The sequence below is a fragment of the Bos mutus genome, chromosome 20 (genome assembly GCF_027580195.1).
Source record: "Bos mutus isolate GX-2022 chromosome 20, NWIPB_WYAK_1.1, whole genome shotgun sequence".
Taxonomy (NCBI): domain Eukaryota; kingdom Metazoa; phylum Chordata; class Mammalia; order Artiodactyla; family Bovidae; genus Bos; species Bos mutus.
Window position 1 is genome coordinate 14,562,507 of NC_091636.1, and position 20,156 is coordinate 14,582,662.

At 36.8% G+C, this 20,156-nt stretch overlaps 1 protein-coding gene across 2 annotated transcripts in view; it reads right to left on the reverse strand.

The window, feature by feature from the left end:
• PLPP1 (phospholipid phosphatase 1) overlaps positions 1-20,156 on the reverse strand; it is a 105,583-nt gene that overhangs the window by 62,819 nt on the left and 22,608 nt on the right. Inside the window, exon 2 of one of the 2 annotated variants that reach the window (XM_005887380.3) lies at positions 6,219-6,373. The exons of the other annotated variant lie outside the window; for it this stretch is intronic. Within the exon in view, the coding sequence (XP_005887442.2) occupies positions 6,219-6,373 (155 nt within the window). The remainder of the gene's footprint in view (positions 1-6,218; positions 6,374-20,156) is intronic. 2 annotated transcript variants of the gene reach the window in all.

Consider the following 20,156-nt stretch of genomic DNA (forward strand, 5'->3'; position numbering starts at 1 on the left):
TTTTGACTAGTCTTACTTCACTATTTAAAAATTAACATCTTTGATATACGGTACTGTTCTAAACCCTGCTGAAGGCATTATATAAGGTGTGTGAATCATATAACCTTTCAAAAATTCAAAAAATTCCGACTAAAAGAGTTCTGGATAATGGATGGTGAACCTGTATTTAGACAAAATCTTCACTGTTAAAAGATCCTTATGAATTCAACTCATTATTTTTCAGAGAGCCAAAAGAAGTTAATGGATTATATAGGTCTATTACATAATAAAACTTGAAATGGTAATGGTCCTTTACAAAAAATGAACTAAATGATATCCCACATGTATTTTTTTTTAATTATAAGATTGTGACAAGATTTCAGTTGCCTCTTTGCTTTTTTCATTATAAAAACTGAAAACTTACACTGAATTTATAAGTACTATCATGTTTTCTAAATTTAAGTCTTCACTAGATATATATTGTCATGGAGAAGGTAATGGCACCCCACTTCAGTACTCTTGCCTGGAAAATCCCACGGACAGAGGAGCCTGGTAGGCTGCAGTCCATGGGGTCACGAAGAGTCAGACATGACTGAGCGACTTCCCTTTCACTTTCATGCACTGGAGAAGGAAATGGCAACCCACTCTAGTATTCTTGCCTGGAGAACCCCAGGGACAAGGGAGCCTGGTGGGCTGCCGTCTATGGGGTCGCACAGAGTCGGACATGACTGAAGCGACTTAGCAGCAGCAGATACTGTCAAACACTTTCATAAAATGAGTTAACAGGTGAAACATATGAAGCAAAGCCCTGAAATTTTACTTTTTATATCTTATCAAGTAATCTTATTTCTAGCAACAATGTATCAATTATTCACTATGAGGATAATTCCTTGTAGCAATCATTACTAATATTATTTAGACAAAGAGCACTGACATTTCACCAAACATTGTGAACATAATTTTTTTCTTTTCAAAAATTTTAAGATTAATATACTTTTATTTCTTAAAGTAATTTTAGGTTTATTTTAAAAACTGAGCCAAAAGTAAAAGATATACTCCCTCTCTACAACTACCACCCTTAGTGTCCTCTATTTCAAAAAATTTTTATTGGTATGGTATATTTGTTATAAATGATAACCAAAATTGATACATAAACTAAACTGCACAGTTTACAATTAAAGGTTGTTCTTTGTATTGTACAGTCCTGTTCAGTTCAGTTCAGTCGCTCAGTCGTGTCCGACTCTTTGCAACCCCGTGAATTGCAGCACGTCAGGCCTCCCTGTCTATCACCAACTCCGGGATTTCACCCAAACCCACGTCAATCGAGTCAGTGATGCCATCCAGCCATCTCATGCTCTGTCGTCCCCTTCTCCTCCTGCCCTCAATCTCTCCCAGCATCAGAGTCTTTTCCAATGAGTCAACTCTTCGCACGAGGTGGCCAAAGTACTGGAGTTTCAGCTTCAGCATCAGTCCTTCCAAAGAACACTCAGGACCGATCTCCTTTAGAATGGACTGGCTGGATCTCCTTGTAGTCCAGGGGACTCTCAAGAGTCTTCTCCAACACCACAGTTCAAAAGCATCAATTCTTCGGCATTCAGCTTTCTTCACAGTCCAACTTTCACATCCTTACATGACCACTGGAAAAACTATAGCCTTGACTAGACAGACCTTTGTTGGCAAAGTAATGTCTCTGCTTTTGTTATAACAAATACGTAATTATAATTGTAATCCATCATTACAATATATGGAACAGTTTCCTTCCCTAAAAATCCTCTGTACTCCAACTGTTCATTCTTCCTCTGTCCTCCCACCAACTCCTAGTAACCACTGATTTTATTATCTCCATAGTCTTGCCTTTTCCAGAAAGTCATATGGTTGTTATTATACACTAGGTAGCCTTTTCAGATTGGCTTCTTTCATTTAGCAATATGTATTTAAGGTTCTTCCATGTCTTTTTATGGCTGGATAGCTGATTTCTTTTTAGCACTGAGTAATATTCCATTGTATGGAGGTACCAGAGTTTATCTATTCACCTATTAAAGGACATCTCAGTTGCTTTCAGGCTTTGGCAATTATGAATAAAGCCACTATAAACATCACATGCTGGCTTTTATACAGACATAAGTTTTCAACTCATTTGGGTAAATATGCAGGAGCTTGAGTTCTATAGTAAGACTATGTTTAGTTTTGTAAGAAACTGCAAAATGTCTTTCAACATGGCTTTACATTCCCCTAGTAATGATTGAGAACTGCTGCTCCACATCCTTACAGCATTTGCTGTTGTCACTGTTTTGGATTTTAGCCATTATAATAAATGTGCAGAGGAAACTCACTGTTGTTTTAATTTACAACTCTTTAAAGAAATAGGATATGGGACATTTTTTATATGCCTCTTGGCCATTTCTATATTTTCTGCATTAAGGTGTCTACTGAGATCTTTTCCCCACATTTTGACTGGATTGTTTGTTTCTGTTGTGCTTTAAGAGTTCCATTATCAGATATATGTTTTAAAAACATTTTCTTCCAGTGTGTAGCTTTATACAGAGCAGAATTTTTTAATTTTAATATTTTAATTTTAATTAAGTACAATTTATTATTTCTTTCATGGACCATACTTTTGTCTAAAAACTCACTGACAAATCCAAGCTGCAAATACACTTTTAACTACAAAAAATTTTCAAGAAAATGTCATCAGTTCAACCGATTCATTAGGACCTAAAAAGGTAGAGTATATAACATCCCCAGCGAGAGTTTTTAAAATAGTATTTATGAAAGAGGAAAATTAATGTATGAAATATCAACACAATGTCTTCACTTTTACCTAAAGTATGACAGATGACATGCCCAAAATAAGTCATACTGAATACTCTACTTTCAAACTTGCTGGTCCACAACAGAAAAACACAGACATTATCAGACTAGTATTTTCATGTACTCAGAGACGAAAGGTTTATTTTTTTAAAAAAAGAAACATTTTGCCTATGCTATAAAAAAGGAATTAATGAAAAAGATAAATTTGACCTTTTCATATGTTTTAACATAACTGTATGTTAATCTCATTGCATCCATCAAAAATATATTTGGTCATTTTGCCAGTTCAATATTTAACAAATTTAAAAATTATGTCAATTCTGCTTTAAAAAGTAGTAATAGTAGAGGTGTAACTCTGACTGCAAGTTTAGAGTTTGGGTGGATTCTGGGAGTCGGTGATGGACAGGGAGGCTTGGCGTGCTGCAGTTCACGGGGTTGCAAAGAGTTGGACACGACTGAGTGACTGAACTGAACTAAAGAAGACTTAATTCCTGGTGGGAGGCAAAATGAACATTTTCATTTCAATTATCTCCTTATCACATATAATTCACTAGAAAGAGATTTTAGAGGATCTCAAAAATCAGAATTCCCATCCAGGAGTAATATTTAATCCATTCAAATCCTGCAGATTTGTCAAGATACATGCAGTAGAAAAGTCAGAAGATAATGTCCACTAATTTAATAAAGCTATACTCAGTGAAGCAGTTCTTGGACCACTTAACCTTAGCAAAGGTATTCCATAACATTCCCAGAAACTATTTTTAAAAAGAAAATTTCATGAGCAGATATTTCCCCCTATGAATCCTTTTAAAAGCCATAGCATTTGGAAATGCAGTGGAATTTGGTAAGCTTGGCTAATGTGAAACTAACTGAGCTTTAGTTTTCACTATTGGCAGTATATATTCAATATTTACATAACTTCTCTTTTAGGTTCATCCAATATATTAAATTTTATCAAAATATTTTTAAGTGTTCTGTAAAATGGATATACAACAAATACTTAATATGTCAAATTTACACATTATCTCTTCCAAAGGTAGTATAAAAAGTTGTTTTAAACAAAGAAAATGTCTGTGATTATAACGAATTACTTAGGGATGCATCTTATACTACTTCATTTTGTGACAGTTACATAGAGAAAGAGTGCTGGAATACATGAACTGATTAAAGCAGAGCTTTTCATAACAATGCAGGAAAAAGTACAGTTCCACATAGGAATAAATAAACAAGGAAATAAAATTTTTTCCAACCTAAGAAATGAAGCTCCTTAACACCGTCTTTCATTCTAATAGACATTCTCCCATATTTTAAGATACCTTTAATCAGGACTACATATTCAGTATATACTATCCCATTCTTTTCAAAATAGCTTTTGAAAAGCTATTTTAATGAGGCATCTGATGCTAAGACATGACTTGAAGACACACTGTATTTCCAAAGACTTAATCTGAATTTTCATGATAGTAATTATTATTAAACATAATTGACAATCTTATTCCATTTCCCATTTAAAGGAATTAAATATTTCTATCTGTATTTATTAAACACCCATTACATACCAAGCAATGTGCCTGGCACTAAGGATACAAATGGAGCAAAACAGACCATTCCTACCCTAGCAAAGCTTACTGCCTTGTGCTGACTGGGAGTAAACTGGGAAAAGGCAGCACAGCACTTATGTCAACATGGAAACAAAGGAGCTGAACTCTTCAAGTGTGGGCAACAGGCCCTTTTGATACCAGTGTTTTGGACTAGTACAGGAAAGGTGGCACAAGAGACTTGCCACGCCATAAAACCCAAAAAACACCACTGTCCTCCTACAGTACAGGGCACTTACAGTCACTTTTGCCATACACAGCACTTTAAAGAAAGACAGACAGAAAGTGAAGTCACTCAGTCGTGTCTGACTCCTTGAGACCCCAAAGACTGTAGCCCACCAGGTTTCTCCGTTCATGGAATTTTCCAGGCAAGAGTACTGGAGTGGGCTGTTGCCATTTCCTTCTCCAGGGGATCTTCCTGACTCAGATCAAACCTGGGTCTCCCGCACTGCAGGCAGACGTTTTACCGTCTGAGCCACCAGGGAAGCCCTTATACAACACTTTACTTATAGATTATTTTTACAGTTTATTAAAAAAAAAACACACATTAACCCATCCATTCTTTCTTCTTCATAGCAATTTTTTTTTTTGCCATCTAAGTAGCTACTCAAAAAAGTAAAAATTGGGCCTAATCTACCTCCTTTGGGACAGTCACCTAAAGAAATATGATTTTTTCAAACTATATGCCAAAAACAAAGAACTTGAGAAAAATTCAAATATCTGTAGTAAATGATCTCCTTCATCTTCCTAAACATTGCCAAATCTCAAATTTTACAGATATAGGATAAAATAATTCAACCCCCAAACTTATCCTGAATTGTCTTTTCCCTCAGACATTAATAAAGAGAGTAAAGTGATTTTTAAAAATTAATCTGAAAGCAATTAGAATACCAAAAAGAGGAAAATATTTCTTTGAAAATAGGGGGTGGGGGGAGCCAGTCTGTCCTACTGTGGAAAAACAAGGCTTCAGAGTCTGCTAAGACAATAAAAAAATTTAAGTCAACTACCTGGGGAAGGCAAGTGACAAGAGACAGTGATTAAAAGAGAAGTATGGCATGATCTCTGCTGGACGGTTCAAGACACTCAAGGAGGTAAACATTTACTTTGCTTCTTCTCATCTAATTCCAGCTCACATAGAGAGACATACGGTAAAGTGCAGAAATCAGAGACAAGGATAAAGAAAGTAAGCACAATACCTTAAGTGCCAGTCTTAAGCTAGTCTGTGAAATTTAACCTAGAAGGAAAGTTTCCAGTTGCCTAACATAATGAAACCCAATATTAACTTACAAACTGATGACCTTTCTAAAATACAGTACAACTTTAAAAAGTGATATAGTTTTGATATATTCTGAGGACTTGCTTTTGCACATGTATTAACATTCTTTCTGATGAGCTGTTTTCTCAAATTTAACAAATAAATCTCTCTCCTTTTTTATGGGCTCAATTTCCATTTAATATGATAAAACAAACTTAATCTTAGTTTCAGCTCTGCCATAAAATAGCTTACTGGGCTTGAGCAAGTATCTGGGTTTAAGTTTCTTTACTTGTATACTGAAAAGGGTTGATTCAAATGACTTAAATGAATTCTTCATTCTAAAATAATCATTCTATAATTCCTTATGATGGCATAGAGTTGTTTGGGGCAATATCTCTCTTTAACTGGAGAAATACTGCCCTGGACTGAAGCAGTGGGTATATTCTTCAAGTAATCACTTACCACATCAACACCGGTGAAGACAATACTATGGATTTACCCCCACCCCAACTCGATCACTTCATACAGTCTCCAGCACAACAAACCCATCACTACCTACTTATTAATTTACTTACAGAGGAAATGGGTAAACCAAGTCCCACTGTGCTGAGGACAGTGGTTGTGATGGTACCGTCATGGTACGGATACTGGATGCTGTTGTCTTTACAGAAAAAGCCTCTCTGAAATGGATCTATTTGGCCCAAATTTAGAACAGCCATAGGCATGGAAGCTGTTAGGGAAGGGAAAAAAAGATACACGTGGTTAAATTCAATTCACTTCATTAGGATGTAAAGTCTACTGAATGGGATGCAAATTTTAACTATATTTTGCCATTTCTGAAAAAGGATCACTATTCCATTATATCAAAGACTCAGGAAGGAGGCAACCATGCAGCATTAGCTTGTCCGTATCAGCCCCACCTTTATCAAGTTTAAATTCTCTTATTTGCGTTGACCTCTGATTTTAGGGACAGTCAATAAAAGAAACCCCCAGGGAAGAGAGAAAAGATACAAAATTTTGTTTCATATTAAAATTTAAATTAACAGGGGTAGAAAAAATAGAAACTGTAAGGACAGAAACAAGCCCTTTATTTTCCAAAAACAAATTAAAGATGGTTTTTATTAGCCCTGGCAGGACTCCAAAATCACTTTAACAAGCTATATAGGAATAATGTTCATTTGAAAATTTTCACCCAAATAAAATGAAAGACCAAAGAGAAGTTAAATAAAGTTAGTAGCTTCTTAGCATGTTTAAATTTATCGCACTTTTAGGCTTTGTTTTATACAATTTAAACATTTAAGCATCTATTTACTATATCCTTGACACAAGGCTATGCCATAATAGAGGGAACAATAGTGTAAAACAGGCACTCAGTTCAAGAACCTAAATTGTACATGTGGAAACAGAATGCATACTCAAGAAATAGTTTTGAAACTAATAACACTAAGATTTTTGAGGGATGATTAAATTGTTTTATATCTTGATTGTGATGGTAATTCCACAACTCTAAACATTTGTCAACACTCATAGAACTGTACCCAAAAAAGTAAATTTTACTGTACGTAAATTTTAAAAGGAACACCATAAAAAAAAAAGATTAATTTCTAAAGTGGTATAAAAGGCCCTATAGGAATTCAGAGGTCAACGTGAACTGGAATAGTCAGAAAAGACTATTAAAGAACAGGCAACTAAGTTGAACTTAAAACAGCACATAAATCACAGGCAACAGGAAGGGACTCAGGAAAGCACTTAGTAGTAGAGGGATGCAAGGGCAGCATGACATCACACCAACAAGAGCACAGAGAACCAGAGAGAAGTTCTCAAGGTACATAACATTTTATAACAAATGTGTACTGCGTGCTCACACATGCCAGGCACTAGGCTCTAAAGATTAACTTAATTAATCTTAAAGATAATTTCACTTCCCCCTTTTTTCACATAAAATTATTATGAGGCTTTAAGAAATGGGGGAACTTGCTGGAACTAGTAAGTATCAGAACCAAGATTACAGCACAGGCTGTCTGTTCCTAGAGTCAGTATACATACAGTGCCTCCCATGGAGGCCAGTGATGGGCTAAATTAACAGAATTCTGACAAGGAAGATGACTTAAGTGAAGGGGAACTATCCTTTGAAAAAGTTTGTTCAATATAAAATATATGCTGTATTCATAATAAAATCTCAATGCTAATGAAACAAAATCTTCGTTTATGCAGATTACTCATAATTCTGCAACTGTGTGGTTTTTCATGGGAGGAAGACAGGTTGAGATTTGGGGGTTTAAAAAAAGAATCATGTTTTTAAAATACTGGCCTAAAAAAGGATTTGTCCTGTAGGAAATAAAATATCACTGTCCTCTTTTGTACAGGGTTAGTAACAGGGTAAAATAAGAGGTTTTAAAAATTAACTTAAAAAATTAGAAAAGGGAGCATTAATACAGCTTTGAAATAATCTACTAATTAAATGATAAGCAGTGTGCTGACAGTGAAAATAGAAAAAGATGCATGGAAGAGTATTTTGAATATCGAAATGACTTGCTTGAGGACTCATCACAATTGTTGAGGCAGACCTGAAGATGATACTTCAGGCTTCAGAAGTAAGGAGAATGACAGTCCCATTGACAAAAATGTGAAGTTGGATGGGGAGCTGGTTTATGATGAAAGAAAATTTGTTGAGTACTGAAAATATTGCCTTTGAGGTGACAAAGGCACCTTCTTAAATGCTCAGCCTCATCTAGCCCTTAAAGCTCTGATCAACTGAACCATTTGTTGTTGATGGAACATACTATGTTTTCAAAACTTTAGGTATCTACGTATATGTTCAGCCTTCTGGTGGGGATATCTGTCCTCTCGTTTCAAGTCCAAGCCAGGCACTCCCTACTTATCTGTCCCATGGCACCTTGGACACACATACATTACATAGTATTTTAAATTACTTTTTGCATTCTGTCAACAACTTGAAGGCAAAGACTATATCACCCTTGTATCCCCTGACCAGGCATACAGATGGATTTTAATAAAAATTTACTGAATGGCTACGGGAACATAATACAGGATGAAGATGAGAGGTAGAGAGAGATTTGCAAATTGTTAGCAAACTGCTGGTAACTTAAGCCAGGAGAATGAAACAGCTCTCAGAAAGCCTAAAGTCAAGACTAATAAAGATTAAAAAAAAAAAAAATCAGGTAGGGACTAATAATCATAGTGAAATCATGAAAAGAGACTGCAGGAGAGATAGGAAGAAAAGATGATAACACACTCTAGATGGCAGGGGCTGTTGTCTGTCTCGTTCAGCAGAATACATTGGCCATTCTTTAAGCACAAGAATGAAAAGAGAAGTCAATGTTGTTATACAAAAGCCAATGAAAGTAGCTTAGAGTATCAAGTCTATATCTAGGTAAATGTAGGATTTTAAAGCTAAGACACTGAGGATGAGAACTGAGTAAAGACAATGAGGTCTGAGGAAAAAGATCGTCATATTTAACTCTGTGAGAGTATCTTATACCACCTCCATTAACACAACAATATCTTTATGAAGAAAATTCAATAATGAGTTTCAATATTGAGTTGTCATTGTCTAAGTATGAATCTCTTTCTTCAAGTTTAAATATATCACAATGATTTCCTCTACTGCTCATATGATTTATATACATAAACACGCATATGCATGCATATTCCAATGGACTGAAGTGCTTCTGCCCCCTGCCAAATTCTTATGTAGAAGTTCTAACCTCGAATTTTACTATAAATGGAGATAGGATTTTTAGGAGGTAATTTAGTTAAATGAGGTTATAAAGGTAGGGTCCTAATCCAATAAGATTGGTGGCCTTTTAAAAAAAGGAAGAGAGAGATCTCTTTCCACATGCACACATCTAAAGAAAGGCCGTGTGCGGATACAAGAAAGTGGCCGTCTGCAAGCCAGGAAGAGAGAGCCCTGACCATGCTTGCACCCTGATCTCAGGATCCCAGCCTTTAGAACTCTGAGAAGAAAGTTTTCTGTTGTTAAGCCACCGAGTTTATCGTGTTTTGTTATGGCAGCCCAAGCAGACTAAGACACACACATTCACACAGGATAGCCATCCCCCTAGAGTACTCGACTCTAAAAAGCAATGAAATATTTCTATCTATACAGAAATTAATTTCAATGGTAATTTTTTAGGGTAGTAATAGAGTTCTGTATCAAAGGTAGTGTTATAGGAAGATTCTTTTCAAAATAAACTCTTTCAGAGGACATATACTCCTTCCTTAATATATAAAGGCTATAGAAACATTTTTTGACCGTAATCATAACTCTAGAATATTTTTTTCTTAACTAAAATTCTCTTAAGAGAAGTCACTTTTTAAAATCTCAATTCTGCTAATAAACACATTTGTTAGCCACTGTATGTCTGCTGTTAGTGCATCTCTTCTAAGCTATATTGAGGAAGACAAATAAATGAATACCTACATTCTCCTCCAATTAAGTAATAACTGAAATAGCTCCCATTTTATATACAGTACATATTTTCTTAAAGACAGGTTTTACAAAAAAATCCAATGGAATCAATCTAAAATGCATTTTAAAGAGAATTACAGTTAATTTCTAGTATGTTGAAGCAAAGGTAAAGAAAAACAAGTTCTAAGTTAACTTTTTGAAAAGAATGAAATATAAATCTAGATGTTATTAAAATGACTATACTGACTTCAGTACCCACTACCTTCACCCATTTTCTCAGTTTCAGACATCTAAATAAATTATGCTATACCACAGGCACATTGAAGTGTCCATCCTCTTGAAGATCTCACTTTATTCACTCAGACATTTCAATTCCTGTTACATGACAGTCATGGTGCCAGGAAAGGAAAAAAAAAAAAAAAAGACTAAAAAAGGCAAGGAGGAACTTCCCTGATGGTTCAGTGATTAAAACTACACTTGAGGTGTGGATTTGATCCCTGGCTGGGGAACTAATAAGGTCCCACATGCCATGTGCAGTGAAGAAAACCTTCTTTTTAATCCAGTTAAAAAAAAAAAAAGAAAACAGAAAAATTAAAAAAGAGAAGGAATGAAAAAGACCTCACCAAAAAATTTTTAATAAGAGAGAGAGAAGTGCTACTGGAAAATAACACAGCTGTAACTGCAAACAGAACTGAAGCTTAGATGACTGTGACAATGCAGCAGTCAGGATCCCAGCAGTAAACTGGGGAACTTAAGAAGAGCTTAATAAGGGACTATATACAAGGTATGGAGGGTGTGGGTAAAGCTAAGCGATCATGTTAATACAACCTCCTGAAGGGGCAACCATTCGTAGGCCTAAAAGGTTCGGAGAGCTATGACCTCTGGGAGGGCCAACATGACAGGATTTGGCAAGAGAATGCCAGGAGAAAAACACACCCCTCTCTTCTTCCAGTGCTTCCCCGCATCAAACCCATCTAGAAGCCAGAGGGCAAAGTGAGTTTCCAAGTACTGAGGACAAGGCAGACAATGATGAGAGCAGATCCACACAAGGAAAAAGAAGCTATCTATAACCTAAAGGCAGACGATAAGACCAGTCAGGGTCTCAGCATGGAATACAGAGTAAAAGTAGATAACTCGGGAGAGGTTTTAATAAAAGCACTATTCACAGAATCTATATTGAGACTATGTATTAAGAAGTTTGGACTTTATTCTGTGGGTGACAGGAAACACCCAGCCCAATCTGTGCCTTAGTGGGGGAAAAGACTCATAAAAATTGTATAAAGGAAAAAGAAGTGTGGATTTAGAATAGAAGGAAAGTCCAGAGGCAAGAAATACAAGTGTATATAACATGTTGAGGGTTGAAATAAAGAAATAACAGTGGGAATAGAAGAAGAGACAGTTCTAAAAATGTTTAGGAGATTTTTCCTACAGAACTACATGGACTGTGTCTCTGTGTATACATGGATGTGTATACGGCATACATGGATGTGTATACTGTATACATGGATGTGTGTCTCTTCTCTTACATACATATACATACACCCCTATCTTCAGCCTTTGGACTCTCTACAGAATACAGTTTTCAGTTTTCCTTTACCCTGAGTAGATTACTATCTCATAGCCTTCCCTCCACAATCCCGCTTATAGTAAGCACTTCAAGGAATGTACACTGAATGAATAAACAAGCAAGCAAAAGCCTCTGTGGCACATAATAATTCTGTATAATTATAAACTTAGGTCTTGAAAAGTTTTAAGTTATTTTTCTCTCCATAAAGACCCAAGTTAAAACAAACAAACCAAGAAAAGAACAAAAAGCAAAGAAACAAAATTGGATAACAATCTTAAGTCCAAGAACATGCTAGGGAAGCACTTCTAATTCTATAGTCTAACAATTATTTCTCAAGCTTGTTTTCCACTGGGAACAGAGAGTGCTAACAAAGATAAAAAGACTGATATACCCATGTTAACTATATAAGGAATTTATGATTCAGTAACTCCTGGAATCCTGGAGGCAATTTCTGTATAGTCCAGCGTTATCTCCAAGCAAAGCTTCAGACATGGCTACTGCAGAAGCATTTCTATCAACAGCACCCCTTACTCTTTTCTCAATGAAAAAAGGAGTTGGGGCCCCAATTCAATCCTCTTTACTGATCTACCCCAAACTGATGTCTATAAATTCCCTGCAGGAAAGCAGAAGTAAAATGAAACCACGAGTAAAAATCAATAATACTTCAAAATAGGACTTTACAAATAATTAACAATCAGCTCTACATCCATCTTTTCCTAATCTCTTTTCTAGAACCTCTAGAAACTATCAGACCTGAAATTTCATCACAAAGCACACAGTAACATATGCTACTCCATAACGGAAGTGCTCAATTCCCAACCTTAGCACCCATTCTGTACACCTTCACAGTTAGCAAAGGACTTCATTCCAAGACTCCCATGCAAAATGTTGTCACATACTGTACAACTTTACAGTGAATACTACAGGATAAATCATAATGTAGTCTCTTAACCACCAGTAAATCTTTGCTCTTACAGAAGCACCTAAAATAATTGGGGCAGCCTAGCTTACAAGACTCTTAAATAGCAACCTTGCTAGTCTTGTAGTAATTTATAAACCTGAATGGAAACTAACATGTATTGAGCACATATGATAGATCACTATCATGCTAAAGCAGCTGCACATACACTACAATTGTATATTATCTTTACACAAAGCATAGTTATACTTCAGATGTCCTACTATACAATCTGGAAAAATTTTTAAACCCAATCAGTAGCATGAGTATGAATCATATACACAGAAATATATGTGTATGTACATACACTGTTTAGTAGGCAAAATCTCTAAAAACACTGTATTTAGTGTAATTTCACTTATATAAAACAAATTACTTGCATTTATGTTCAAATATACATTGGAAAGCCTAGAAGAATATACAACCAACTTTTCAGTAGTTATCTCCAGATGGTATTAATACAAATTAGGTAGAAATCTCATTTTCTACTATATGTGCTTCCATGTTTGAATATTCATAATAAAACAAAAGATCATGATCATTGATTTTGAACTTTAAAAAATGCTTAATCCACACCTTTTTCATTGTGCTTCCTAAAATTTCTATACATGCAACTTAACTGAAAAAGTCCTATCTATGGTATAGAGATTGTATGAAACCAGGGCAAAGAAAAAAGCCTATTTTTCTAGTCTGTTAAACACAAAAAATAAAGTAACAGTAACAAAGTAACAGAAATTATCTTTTGGCTTTTATGCCTGATTGACAGGTTCTCAGAAAAGTAGCCCTACAGTGAAATTAGTACTTCTGGGGTTTTTCCTATCTTGCAACTTTTGAGAGCTATGATGATTTACCACATGTGAAGTAGGTAAATCATAACAGCTGTAAGTTTAATATCTCCTAAAAAGTGTACAAAACAAATTTCCAAAGTCTGTGACATCAGAAATTTGTTTTCTGAGAGTGAAAAAGTTGGCTTAAAGTTCAACATTCAGAAAACGAAGATCATGGCATCCAGTCCCATCACTTCATGGGAAATGGATGGGGAAACAGTGGAAACAGTGTCAGACTTTATTTTTCTGGGCTCCAAAATGACTGCAGATGGTGACTGCAGCCATGAAATTAAAAGACGCTTACTCCTTGGAAGGAAAGTTATGTCCAACCTAGATAGCATATTCAAAAGGAGAGACATTACTTTGCCAACAAAGGTTCGTCTAGTCAAGGCTATGGTTTTTCCTGTGGTCATGTATGGATGTGAGAGTTGGACTGTGAAGAAGGCTGAGCGCCGAAGAATTGATGCTTTTGAACTGTGGTGTTGGAGAAGACTCTTGAGAGTCCCTTGGACTGCAAGGAGATCCAACCAGTCCATTCTAGAGGAGATCAGTCCTGGGTGTTCTTTGGAAGGAATGATGCTAAAGCTGAAACTCCAGTACTTTGGCCACCTCATGCAAAGAGTTGACTCATTGGAAAAGACTCTGATGCTGGGAGGGATTGGGGGCAAGAGGAGAAGGGGATGACAGAGGATGAGATGGCTGGATGGCATCACTGACTCGATGGATGTGAGTCTGAGTGAACTCTGGGAGTTGGTGATGGACAGGGAGGCCTGGTGTTCTGTGATTCACGGGGTTGCAAAGAGTCGGACACGACTGAGCGACTGATCTGATCTGATCTTTTAAATTATGAAATATGCAAAGGAATATTACTTTAGTGGGTCTTTCAAGTTTCATATTTTTAGAAAAGCTCAAAATTGATTAAGTTTTAATAAAAACCATTAGTCTGATGGAGGAGAGAAGAAACAATTCCATTTAGGGTAAGGTTCAACACAATTTTCTGTGGTGACGAAAACGTCCAATATAATGTACTGTCCAATACAGTTGCTACTAGTCACGCATGGCTAATAAGCACTTGCTCTGTGGCTGGTGAGAATGAAGGACTGATTTTTAATTTTATTTTAATGACCAACCTAGACAGCATATTAAAAAGCAGAGACATTACTTTGCCAGCAAAGGTCCATCTAGGCAAGGCTATGGTTTTTCCAGTGGTCATGTATGGATGTGAGAGTTGGACTATAAAGAAAGCTGAGCACTGAAGAATTGATGCTTTGAACTGTGGTGTTGGTGAAGACTCTTGAGAGTCCCTTGGACAGCAAGGAGATTCAACCAGTCCATCCTAAAGGAAATCAGTCTTGAGTGTTCATTGGAAGGACTGATGTTGAAGCTGAAACTCCAATACTTTGGCCACCTGATGCGAAGAACTGACTCATCTGAAAAGACTGTGAAGCTGGCAAAGATCGAAGGTGGGAGGAGAAGAGGACAACAGAGGATGAGATGGTTGGATGGCATCTCCGACTCAATGGACAAGAATTTGAGTAAACTCTGGGAGTTGGCGATAGACAGGCCTGGCGTGCTGCAGTCCATGGGGTCACAAAGAGTCGGACACAACTGAGCGACTGAACTGAACTGAACTGAACTTCATCCTAAATAGCTACATATAATTAGAGGCTTTATAATGGATAATGCAGATTTAGGGGGTTAAAGATAAACTGAGGTTGAGAGCCAACAAATTTTACTAAGACTTAATACACAGCAAACCTAACTTTGATTCCCTAACTTAAAAGGAAACAATTATGAAGTACTTGAGTAAACATAGATTTAACTGTGAGCTAATGGTCAGAATAAAATTCCCCCACAAAAATACTCTTGGTTTGCTTCCTTTAAAGAACCTATCCCTGTTGCATTCCTCAAATTTTAGAACCCTGAATTGGTTTCTCTCTCCAGGCAACTAGCCTTCTTAGACGGGGAAGAAAGAGGGCCAGTCAAGTAATGTGGGGGTACTCTCCTACCTCCTTCACCAACCTCCAATCTTCCCACTCTTCTGTCCTGGAGTAAGAAGGTCCTTAATCTCTAAGCCAGCAGAGTGCCTTATTGTCTCTGGATGCCCAAAGTCTGCCTTTATAGCATTCCACCTTCATGGCAGCTACCAACTGTGGCATCACCAATTCAATGGACATGAATTTGAGCAAACTCCGGAAGATAGTGAAGGGCAGGGAAGCCTGGTGTGCTGCAGTCCATGGAGTCACAAAGAGTTGGACACAACTGAGCGAATGAACAACAACCACCAACTGCTTATTACCTCCAGAATTATTCCTACTCTTAGTGGAGGCCATGAACACTCAGCTTAGCTGTATAAAAATACGACTACTCAAAGACATTTAAGTTTTGGTAATTCATTCCAAGTTGTACAATATTTATGCTTATAAAATACCATATAGTTTTAAATTTCACTTCACTAAAAGCTAAATTCTGTTCTTAGTACACCGCCTGACCATCTACTTCTAACCTAAGGAATTATCAGGAACACTATCTATCTCTCAAGAGGGTAATAATCACTACTGTTAGAACAGGAAAAAACAGAATTCTTTCCTGGTAGGTTTCTCAATTTATCCCACATAGTGAGGTCTCTAAAGTAGCAGTTCTTTAACTTCTTGGGGTTCCCAGACTCCTTTAAGTTTTTAATGAAAACACAAGAACTTCTGCCATATAGTTTTACAACCTGTACACTGACATACCAAAAAGGTCATCTATGGACACTTCTATTATAAAGGTGTAAGAAACATAATAAAAATAATATTGTAAAGGCCACAGACCTAAGTGATCAGTAGAATATGACCTCAGAAAAGCTAGAATTAATTCAACCTGATATTACTATATCTTCCCTTAATTTTCTTTCCTCTTCTCCTCCTTCCAATTTTACCCTCTTCCCATCACCCCTCTTTGCTCCTAACAGTTCATTTCCTTATTTGGCTATATTATAGAACTAAAGTCATTTATGGCAGAAAGTGAAGAGGAACTAAAAAGCCTCTTGATGAAAGTGAAAGAAGAGAGTGAAAAAGTTGGCTTAAAGCTCAACATTCAGAAAATGAAGATCATGGCATCTGGTCCCATCACTTCATAGCAAATAGATGGAGAAACAGTAGAAACAGTGTCAGACTTTATTTTTTGGGCTCCAAAATCACTGCAGATGGTGACTGCAGCCATGAAATTAAAAGACGCTTACTCCTTGGAAGGAAAGTTATGACCAACCTAGATAGCATATTCAAAAGCAGAGACATTACTTTGCCAACAAAGGTCCGTCTAGTCAAGGCTATGGTTTTTCCAGTTGTCATGTATGGATGCGAGAGTTGGACTGTGAAGAAAGATGATTGCTGAAGAATTGATGCTTTTGAACTGTGGTGTTGGAGAAGACTCTTGAGAGTCCCTTAGACTGCAAGGAGATCCAACCAGTCCATTCTAGAGGAGATCAGTCCTGGGTGTTATTTGGAAGGAATGATGCTAAAGCTGAAACTCCAGTACTTTGGCCACCTCATGCGAAGAGTTGACTCATTGGAAAAGACTCTGATGCTGGGAGGGATTGGGGGCAGGAGGAGAAGGGGACGACAGAGGATGAGATGGCTGGATGGCAACATCGACTCGATGGACTTGAGTCTGAGTGAACTCTGGGAGTTGGTGATGGACAGGGAGGCCTGGCATGCTGCAATTCATGGGGTCGCAAACAGTCGGACACGACTGAGTGACTGACTGAACTGAACTGATTCCAATGTTATGTTTCCTGTTCTAATTTCAAAAGTCAAAGTTTATTTCTTTAAAGAAAAGGAAAAACATTTGTTGAATACCAACTATTTGCCAGGTATTTGTCTATATTCTATCTAACAATTCCACGATGGGGAGAGTATCCTCCAAATCTGTATGTTTGAAAATTTACAAGTCACTAAATCAGAGAAAAGTCAAGATATAAATCACAAAACAGTTGGGTACGAATGAAAATATGGCAAGTAAAAATTTAAAGTATAGTTAAAATACTACACGTGAAAATGTAGTTTTAGATTTATGTATTAGAAATTAATGAAACAAACATTCAACACAATAACTTTTAAAAGCTCAAGAAAGTGGAAAAATATAGGACAGAAATTAATGAAACAGAACAAGGAAAAATCAAATCAATAAAACCAAATGAGATTTTACAGATTAATGAAATAATCAGGCTTGCTAAAGTTTAACAAAAGAAAAACAAATACAGCAAATTATTAAAAATTTCAAACAGCACTAACTATATCTTAGAACTAAATTTTATCAGAAACTCATGGATGTTAAGCAACTCACCCAAGAGTACAAAGATCTTGGGTGTGTACTAGGACAGGTACTAGAATTACAGTTGGTAAATAGGGAAGTCAGAATTTTGACAAAAAGTTCCTCTTCTTTTCATATCATACCACCTCTCTTAGAATAACTATCAGGGTCTCAGTCTCCTTACAAATGAAAAAGAATGACATTTCTTAGGTCTCTTTTCAATCCATGATTCTATGAGCTTAAACTGGTCTGTATATAAACAGTTTATTTCCTTATGTTGGTTCAATTGGGGGTGAAGGCAGAGTTGCTCTGTGTGACCAAGAATACATCTCAATCTACTACACTGAACCATCCTAATGTGTAAGTGCACTTTGCAAAACTTGAAAGAAACCTCAGCAAAACTTACAAGAAAAATAAACAGCGAACTTACAAGAAAAATAAACAGTGAGGTAACTGCTTCTAGGAGCTGATGCTTTACCAAAAAGGTAATGGATAAAACCCATATGTAAGAAATATTCTCCCTTCCAAAAACAAAATCCAACATATGTAAATTTAACCATGTTTGTTCATTTCCCTACATGTACATTTGGGTCTAACAAATAAGTCTACAGTTACTTTTGTGAAACTTGCTTCTACAAACCCTTTCATTTTCTCCTTTTAGCAGTCCAAGGTTAAAAGTAAATAAAATTTTTTGGGCTTTTACTACTTAGTGTTACCTGAGCAGTTTTTAGAAAGTTCTATTCATTCCAAATTTAAGGAATGTTCTTTATTTGGTGTCCAATTCAGTTTGAATAAAATACATTTTGGAGAGAAAAACATGCAATATTTTTCTTGCTTTCTTTGGAAACAGGTGTTGCACATCTTTCCAGAATCACATGAAAACTCTTCCTGCAAACTGACAGGAGTTGTGTGTTATTTTTAAACAAAAAGGGTTCTCTTCTCCTCCTCTATAAAGAAAGTTTTTCAAAATTTTACCAACTTGAACAAGTGAAACTAGGAAGTATGCCAGGTAAGACAGTCTGTTTCCTCTGCATATCAAATGCTGAGACTCCTTGATTCATATTCCAGATCATTTGACAAATGTTTCACATCTAGCTCACAGCTAGACATTCATATCTGGCACTCAAGAGAGAATGCAGACTAGAGATGAATATCTGAAATCTCAATTATAAAAGGGATAGCTGAAGCCATGAGATCTTACTAAGATCAGAAAAAGTGGCAAGAACAATAATCTAAAGAAAAAAGAGACAGCTAACTAATAACCCACCTAGGTGGCGCTATTGGTAAAGAACATGCCTGCCAATTCGGGAGACAAAAGAAACGCAAGTTGGATCCCTGGGTTGAGAAGATCCACTAGAGAAGGGCATGGCAACCCACTCCAGTATCCTTGTCTGGAGAATCCCATGGATGGACGAGCCTGGCAAGCTACATTCCATAGGGTCGCAGAGAGTCGGACACAACCGAAGTGACTTAGCACACACGCATGCCAATTAATGAGGAATGAACTACCAGGTAAGTAGGATAAAGAACATGAAAGAACAGTGTCAAGGAAAATGAGGAGGGGCACTTCTCAAAAATGCCAGTAATGTTTTTACTTAACTCCCTGACAGTATGCTAGGTTTCTTTTAATCACTTTAAAAGGTAAATGTTATTACATCATTTTGAAGATGAAGAAACTGGCCCGAGGGAACTTAGGTTGCAGGATTGTGACTCAAAACCCACGTCAATGAGGCCATGAGCCTTTTGGGTTCAGATGGTCTTGACAATTACAGATGCCACTTAAAAAGAAGCAGAGCAGAAAAGGAACACACAAGTGGTAACTGATGAACCATGACAGAAGAACTGCAGTACTCTGAGTGAAAACAGAAAGACTGAAAGAATTAGAGAAAGAGAGTAAGTAATTGGGTAAAAAACTTTTAAATGTCTTGTGATATAAAAGGAAGGAAAGGGGAGAATTTGATCTACACCTTGAAGGATAAATAGAGCAAAAGAAGGGTGATGATTTTTTTGCTCTTGTCTATGGTGCAAAAGATGTGACAGTGAGCTGATGCAGTGAAATGCAGGTAGTGGGAGAGGAGAACTTGAGAATGAGGATGAATGGCTGGAGCTGAATCCACAGGAGATGAAAGGAAATGTAAACATACTGAGCTGCTGCTGCTAAGTCGCTTCAGTCGTGTCCGACCCCATAGACGGCAGCCCACCAGGCTGCCCCGTCCCTGGGATTCTCCAGGCAAGAACACTGGAGTGGGTTGCCATTTCCTTCTCCAGTGCATGAAAGTGAAAAGTGAAAGTGGAGTCGCTCAGTCATGTCCGACCCTCAGCAACCCCATGGACTTCAGCCTTCCATGCTCCTCTGTCCATGGGATTTTCCAGGCAAGAGTACTGGAGTGGGGTGCCATTGCCTTCTCCAAAACATACTGAGACAACTCATCAAAA